The sequence below is a fragment of the Actinia tenebrosa genome, unplaced genomic scaffold, assembly GCF_029948245.1.
Source record: "Actinia tenebrosa isolate PJP-AT-01 unplaced genomic scaffold, QUT_ActTen_1.0 PGA_scaffold10__47_contigs__length_13832649, whole genome shotgun sequence".
NCBI lineage: Eukaryota > Metazoa > Cnidaria > Anthozoa > Actiniaria > Actiniidae > Actinia > Actinia tenebrosa.
Window position 1 is genome coordinate 8,118,637 of NW_028292570.1, and position 8,329 is coordinate 8,126,965.

General features: G+C 41.9%; 2 protein-coding genes across 4 annotated transcripts in view; one reads left to right on the forward strand and one right to left on the reverse strand.

Moving 5' to 3' along the window:
- The window catches only part of LOC116302088 (lipase maturation factor 2), a 40,284-nt gene that overhangs the window by 20,135 nt on the left and 11,820 nt on the right, over positions 1-8,329 (forward strand). The gene's annotated exons all lie outside the window — the stretch shown is intronic.
- Positions 371-7,561, reverse strand: LOC116302084 (uncharacterized). 2 transcript variants are annotated; one of them, XM_089026741.1, is made up of 5 exons: positions 7,296-7,547; positions 4,262-5,965; positions 3,638-3,811; positions 1,595-1,859; positions 371-768 (listed from the first exon to the last, which is right to left on the reverse strand). In XM_089026741.1, the coding sequence occupies exons 1-5, from the start codon at positions 7,372-7,374 to the stop codon at positions 552-554; spliced, it is 2,439 nt and encodes an 812-aa protein (XP_088882867.1). In that variant the 5' UTR covers positions 7,375-7,547; the 3' UTR covers positions 371-551. The 2 variants fall into 2 exon arrangements, 1 of the variants encoding a protein (XP_088882867.1); XR_016119182.1 differs by lacking the exon at positions 371-768 and having other exon boundaries at positions 1,730-1,859; positions 3,046-3,811; positions 7,296-7,561.

Below are 8,329 nucleotides of genomic sequence, written 5' to 3' on the forward strand. Positions count from 1 at the left end.
CACTTATGATTATGTAAACCAGATAAGTGAACATTATAGCCTGGGAGCCACTTGCAGTTGAGAAATTTTGGTTCAAAGGCAGAAAGAACAATAGGGTTGAGTAAATGACGTGATTTACTCACAATTTAGATGCTGAATAGAATTGATAATTTTTATCCGACACATTTTACTGTGAAGAAAATATGTTGTTTGGCTACTATTGGGGCAATATAGATACGTTAAACTTAAGTTTAAAGAAATTTCCAATTTTTATCCATTTTCATCCAAGTGCCCCTTTAATAGAAAGGGCTGTTGGAAAAATGTGAAGTCTAATAACTTTACTGAGATGGAGGAGGAGAAGGAGAGGAGGAGGAGGAGGAAGAAAACAAAGTCACCATTACATCAGTCTTTATTTTTCAATCGTGCTTATTTTACTACAGTTTCATTTTTATTGGATCAAGAACAATTACTAAGATCAGAATTTGCTGTCTAGCTAAGGGATTGACGTTTTAAAAACGCAAAGCTGTCTTAAGTCATTTCAGTATCCTCTTGTAAATGCAGAGGTGAAAGGTTCACAAAAAGTAGCCATAACCATCAGCACAAACGCGACCTCTGTTATCACCCTCGGCGTAATCCAGCAGATCTTCACCGTACCATAGTTTAAGGATGGATTGGGGGCCAACGTAGAGTGGGACGTTGAAGCCGCGCTGAAGAACGAGGTATTTTGATCTGGAGTCAAATCCAGGGATCCTGTACCACTTGCCGTTCTTGTGGACACCCTCGGTGAAGCTGTTGAGAAGAACAAGAAAACATTCCTATTTCTAGTATTATTTCACAAATACTGAACGTGCATTAAACCAGGAGAAAAAACTCTCGAAGCACAGGAGAAAACCAACGAGCAACTCTAATCGCATACAACTTCTGAACACCGATTCTGCAGGAATCAACTTTGAACATCAACTCCTTTTTCAAATTAACCAAATTTCTCTACATCGGCGTGAAGTCGCATAAAAAACTTCTACTAATAGACTGTATAAAACAGTACGAACATTTGGAAGGTTGATTTTTTTTGTGAGAAAAGACCTCGAACAAAGCACAGGAGAGAACTGACAAGCAACTCTTTTCACATATGATGGCGAGTCTGAGTACCAAACCCAAGAGCACATGTGACAAAACGTATTTGTTGATTTCATCCTTCCTTCCTGTCATCATCATCATCATCATCATATTCCCCATCACCATCATCTTCTTCATCATCATCATCTTCATCATTATCATCACCATCATCATCAATATTCCCAATCATCATCATCTTCATCATCATCATCATCATCAATATTCCCCATCATCTTCATCATCATCATCTTCTTCATCATCATCAATATTCCCTATCAGGAGTCCCCGCATAACTATTCCCCGCGTAACTAGTTATGAACTTCTTTTAAAAAAGAATTATGTTAAATGTTCTACCAAGACGTGATAAGGGAAAAGAGAATGCCATTTCATAAATCGTGTCAATTGGGACAACCAATGAAACCAAAAGGATTCTGGTAGATGTGGTATCAAGTTAGACGTAACAATAGAAAGAAAATTTCCATTTTCATGTCGAACTTACGTTGCTCCAATCTTAGGAAAGAGAATGTTGTCCTCATCATCGGTGATAAAAACGTTGAGAGGAGTGTCTTCAATGTGTAGAAAGTTGTGGCATCCCCAGAAACTGGTGTGAGAACCATCTATTCGCCAATCACAAACAATCTTCCCACTACGATGAACAAGCTTCACTGCAGCAAGAAAGCCCTCGAATTTTGGTTCAAAGATGCCTGGGTTTTCGTTGTTACCCTTGAAGCATACTTGTTCGTTGTTGAGCTGATGCCACTTGCCTGCAAAAAATCAAACTAGCTTACAGCTCTTAGATTTCTAAAAGTCATAGAAGATATACCTATTTCAAAATAGGTTGTCGGATCCAAAAGAGATAGGTCACAGGTTGCCGGAGCCAAAAAAGATAGGTCATGTTAGGTCATAGGTTGTCGGAGCCAAAAGAGATAGGTCATGAGAGGTCATAGGTTGTCGGACCCAAAAGAGATAGGTCATGAGAGGTCATAGGTTGTCGGAGCCAAAAAAGATAGGTCATGTTAGGTCATAGGTTGTCGGAGCCAAAAGAGATAGGTCATGATAGGTCATAGGTTGTCGGAGCCAAAAGAGATAGGTCATGATAGGTCATAGGTTGCCGGAGCCAAAAAAGATAGGTCATGAGAGGTCATAGGTTGTCGGAGACAAAAGAGATAGGTCATGAGAGGTCATAGGTTGTCGGAACCAAAAAAGATAGGTCGTGATAGGTGAAAGGCGATAAGCGATAAGCGATTGGAAAAAGGGAATTCCCAGATTCAAGAATAAATCCCTCGCACGTGACGTCAAAGCAGCTCGATCTGGGGGACATATCAAAAGAATTCCAATCTCCTGAGAATTGGAACCTATTGCTTGTTCCCCAGATTGAGCTGCATTCCAAAGTGCTGCAAGGGATCAATAGCTGGAATAACTCAGTAATGTTACCAGTGGTGTTTCTACATCATATTCTCATCAAGGACACGGAGGTTGTGGTTGAGATATCAGTGTTTCTTGTAGTGAACAAAGCCATTTTAAAGACCTCGATCATTTATGTTTATATCTATGTATATAATTCCATTGGGTCTTGGATTGACCTAACGCCTTTGTCTACGATAGCCCGCCGGACTTTTTTGGAATAGAAATATTATTCGCCACTATAGATCCTAAAAATCCTTTCAGTGGTCGTCGTAAAAAAATAGGACTAAAAAATTTGAGATTGGAGTGAGTTTGACTAAGAAAATCAATTCTCATGATCCTATTTACTGATTTCAACTGGGTGACAATTTTTTATTGTTTTTCCTCGTTAGTTTTTCATATTTTGATTATAATAAATGATTGCAGTTAACAAACTTTTAAAAAGGGTTGTACTTAAAAGCCAAGTTAACAAACTTATGGCCCTCAACAGTAATTGATTTTAGGATTCACCTATTTACCTTACCGCAGACCACCACTCCGGCTTACCTTTTGCTGGTCTTGGTTGAGGTGTTGGGGATGGGGTTGGTTTTCCCAAAATGACAATGAAATAGTGTTAGTTTTAAAAAACAAGAAAAGAAATACAATTGTTAACGTCTTTGATTCCATGAACCAAGGCTGCATGACATCTTGACATTAGACTCCACCCCAACAAGATCAAAAGTGACAGCGGAATTGAGATTCCGAAAGCGTGGATACCGACCATTCTAAAGCACTCCGCCACACCCACTGGATACAACCAATCACAGCCCCGGATGAATTCTCAAGGGAGCCAGACTGACGGTATATAAGGCACCACCTTCCAGTCTACACCATCGCCTGATGAATACTAGCAGTAGCAATTGAAACGTCGCGGTCCAGCCAACTGCCACAATCGTGAGATAAATGAATAAGTATAATCTTTGATTCATCTTGGCATTTTCGAAAACACAGTTTTCAAGGTCACGTGCCTATGGATTTTAGCAGAAAATCCTAAAGCTACATTTATTCTTCAAGTTAGCACGCTATTGAGGATTGGATGATCATGCTCAGCCAATCAGAGACACGATAGTGAGTATGATGAATGAAAATGTGATCTTGCCTCGTATTTCTTCAAAGCAGCTGTAATCGATCCATTTTTGTCCTGTAGACTTATCATGACATAGCATGTCCTCTTTGCTGTCTCCGTCGAAGTCGGCCAAAAATAACACCTTATAAGGGCCAGAACATTGACGCGTACGACCTTCGGTAGTCCTTCCTGTAAACAGCTTGCGTACTGTTAGGAAATGAGAAAAGAAACATGCTATGTATCATTAGAAGAAGAAGAACAAGAGAAACAACAAGAACAAAAATAACAATGAGACCAGCAAAAATAAATAGAAGAACGATAACAAAAAGAAAACCACAAGAAAAAGCTACAAGAAAATCAAAAACAACAACGACAACGGTAGCAACAAACAAAAATAACAGAAACAACAGCAACAGACACAACAGCAACAACAGTAGCATCGACAACAGCAACAACAACAACAGCATCAACAACAACAACAACATCAGCAACAAACAGCGACAACATCAAAAGAAACAACAACAACAAAAGCAGGAGCAACAGCACAAACAAGCTCTATTCAAATGCGACATCCACAAGAACTAGTTACCCGTGCTGTAAGACTAACCTAAAAACCTTTTTCAGCAAAACTATATTATTATTGTAAGATAAACCTACCTTTTGCACCAGCAAATAAAATGTCAGTTTCCCCACTTGTTCTGTCCTTGCATACCATGTCAGCACGATTGTCTCCATTCAAGTCTCCGACATGAAGGTCTTCACCAGCGCACCAAACCTTGGTCGAATACCAGTCATTGGCTCCAGTAAATGAGCCTCCAGGTTGGGCCAACATCACCGAATTCGTTCCCGTATCTTCATGGCACAAGAGGTCGTCTCTTTTGTCGTTATTGAAGTCCCTAATATATATAGAGGTCCCATTTACTTGATTGCACCAGGGTATCGCTTTTTGCCAAGAAGTTTGAGAAAAGCTACCATCTTTGTTTGCAAGCGATATCCACATGCGAGTGGCGTCATGGCATAACATATCTGTTCGTCCATCACCGTTGAAATCTCCGACTTCCAGTTTGGCCCCTAGAGTGTAGCACCATCCCATGTCTTTGTGCCAGGACGTTTCAGTGAACTGGCCCGCGCTGTTGGCCAGAGCAATCCATTTGCGGCCTTTTGAATCATGACATAACATATCTGTTCGTCCATCTCCGTTGAAGTCGCCAACATGTAGTTCAGTCCCTTTATGATTGCACCATCCCATGGCCTTTTCCCAAGAGTTTCCATAGAATTTACCGGCGCTGTTGGCCAGAGCAATCCATTTGCGACCTGCTGAGTCGTGGCATAACATATCTGTTCGCCCGTCTCCATTGAAGTCGCCAACATGTAGCTCAGTCCCTGCGTGATTACACCATCCTATGTCTCTTTCCCAGGAGTTTCCAGGGAACTGGCAGGCGCTGTTGGCCAGGGCAATCCATTTGTTCCCTGATGAATCATGACATAACATATCTGTTCGCCCATCTCCATTGAAGTCGCCAACATGTAGTTCAGCCCCCGAATGATAGCACCATCCCATGCTCTTGTACCAGGTGTTTCCAGGAAACTGTCCGGCACTGTTGGCCAAAGCAATCCATTTTTGGCCTGCTGAATCATGACATAACATATCTGTTCGCCCATCTCCGTTGAAGTCGCCAACATGTAGTTCAGCCCCCGAATGATAGCACCATCCCATGCTCTTGTACCAGGTGTTTCCAGGAAACTGTCCGGCACTGTTGGCCAGGGCAATCCATTTTTTGCCTGCTGAATCATGACATAACATATCTGTTCGCCCATCTCCGTTGAAGTCGCCAACATGTAGTTCAGCCCCCGAATGATAGCACCATCCCATGCTCTTGTACCAGGTGTTTCCAGGAAACTGTCCGGCACTGTTGGCCAGGGCAATCCATTTTTTGCCTGCTGAATCATGACACAACATATCTGCTCGTCCATCTCCGTTGAAGTCGCCAATATGTAGTTCTGCCCCTTTATGATAACACCATCCTATGCTCTTGTACCAGGTGTTTCCAGGAAACTGTCCGGCACTGTTGGCCAAAGCAATCCATTTTTGGCCTGCTGAATCATGACATAACATATCTGTTCGCCCATCTCCGTTGAAGTCGCCAACATGTAGTTCAGCGCCCGTATGATAACACCATCCCATGTTCTTGTACCAGGTGTTTCCAGTGAACTGGCCGGCGCTGTTGGCCAGGGCAATCCATTTTTTGCCTGTTGAATCATGGCATAACATATCTGTTCGCCCATCTCCGTTGAAGTCGCCAAAATGTATTTCAGTCCCTGCATGATTGCACCATCCCATAGCTTTATGCCAGCTTTTTCCTGATCAGCAGAACGGTAAAGAGTTGTTACTCTCGTGCATATCTATTAGTTTTGGCTTTGCAACAGCAGTTTTTATGCATTGCAGAATAAAAGTTTTATCAACCAAAATTGCATGTTTTTAATACCAAGATTTCGGGCCGATCACCCATCGTCAGGGCGGCAAAAATAGTGTACAAACCTAAGCACGCTCTAACATAAAGCGAGGGAAAACAATTTTTCATTTGTAAACAGGGGCGTATCCCGGATTTTGTTCAGGGAGGGGTGCAGCGCACAAAGTAAGCCCAGGGAGGGGTGCACTCCTTAGAATCAAAGAGGAAAAACAATATTGGTTATCTTCGAAGTAGGGGCACAAAGTCGAACTGGGAGGGGGGAGTGCGCACCCCCTGCACCCCTCCACTGGACCCGCTCCCGGTGGAGGATGTCTTCAATCGTAAAACAACTATTGTTGTCGGGGTATGATAATATTTAAATGGAGGTTATCAATATCGTGAACTTCATTTTGTAAGGTAATTGGACGCACTCTTTGTACGGAAGTCGATAGATGTGACGAGTTGACCTTTACAAATTGTTATGGGGAACAGTTGTCGGTGACGAGTTTTCACCGACCAGCCTTTGATAAAACAGTGGCCAAAAATTGATCAGCACTTTAGAGTTTCACATTTAGTCAAGTGTCATTTTTAATATTATCTTAGCGTTATCTCTGGGCGACTTTTGGTTCGCGGTACGTTTACCGTTGTAAATGAATATCAGCTAATGTCTTCTGGGTCATTTTAACCGCAGTTTACATTTCAAAAGATTTTCGGTGATAACCTTGAAGACGTGAAAATATTTGCGACCTCGCATTCTTCTTAAGTTTTGTTTTTGTCTTGTTGTTGTTGTTGTTTTTGTTTTTTTTTTTTGTTTTTTTTTTTTTTTGTTTTGTTTTTTTTTTTTTTTTTTGTTTTCGTTTTGTTTTACTCAATGAAAAAGTTTGCTTACAGTAACTAACTTAATAAAATTCGAACCGAAAGGCGAACTTTGAAACAGCCTCAGGGCTAATCAATCTATCTGTCAGGGCACGAACAATTTACATATGGGATTGACTACATCAATATTTAGCGAGTAACAAGAACTTAGAATTTTATCCAAACTTTTATAGTATCTGCTGCAGAGAATAATTGCACAGACTTCCAAACCAAAGGCTAATGACTAATATTTCTTTGGACGAGAGACCAACTTGGAATTTAGAACCTCGAGAAAACTCTCCGAACATCAAGAGAACATCAGAGGCAACCACATTTATGAGAATGAAAATTTTTTATCACGAGTATTATCAGCAAACCGTACTTACGGAACTCTACTATTTGGGGACGTGCCCGTGGGTAGAATATCAAACAAGCCAACAACACTAGTGACTTCGAAGTCGTCATTGCGTCGATATGTCAACTTCCTTCTATACAACTGGTATGAACGTGGATCTAGATTTAGCTTGTTGGATGTAGCTTATATAGCATTTGGGTGACCTGCTCCGGTCACTCCGGAAATCACTAAATTTGACTACTTTCCAGGATATTTGAGAACTGAGTGACCTTTTTTCATAAACAAATAATCAAAAATAGTTCTCTTCACAGTTCCCCTGCGCCATCTTGGAAGGTAGACGTGCCTTTGCGTCGAAGCGAGACGAACGGTGAGCTTGCAATGATAGAGACACGCGAATAATTGTCTAAGGTGTAAAAAGGTCTCTATCATTGCAAGTTCACCGTTCGTCTCGCTTCGATGCAAAGGCACGGCTACCTTTCAAGATGGCGCAGGGAACAGTTAAGGGAACTATTACTGTATTTCATCAGCGAAATAGGAAGTAGCCTTGGGCATTCGTGTTATTTAATCCGATTTCTCTAAAACCATTGAAAATACGGCCAATCAGATCCACGGAACATGGTTATATTTTTGGCATTGTTCCACGGTCTCTAGCCTGTGTGGCCCTCTGGTTGGGGCAAGGGGGATCGGGGGAGAGGGGGAAAGGTAGGAATTCTATCCCTCGATAGGAGGATCCCGCTACTGGAGGTGGTCTGAGATAGGTCTAGGATCGATCTCGGAGTTTTCGATAGCCCAGTGTGAATGAAGGTGTCCTAGGAACGGTCTGAATTGCCGGGAAGCACCGGTGGCGTGCGCTACTAATGCTACGCCTCTCACCAATGCGGCCCGACTTCGAGTTCTGCCGATCTCGGTGTCGTATGTGAGTAGAGTTGTTTGTTGGTTCTCTCCTGGGCTTCGAGGGTTTTTCTCCGGGTTCTCAGGTTTTCCTCCCTCCTCAAAAATCAACTACCAAATTTTAATTCGATCTCTGGGCTTTCACTTAGTTTGGAGCCTAGCTCTGTTGTGATT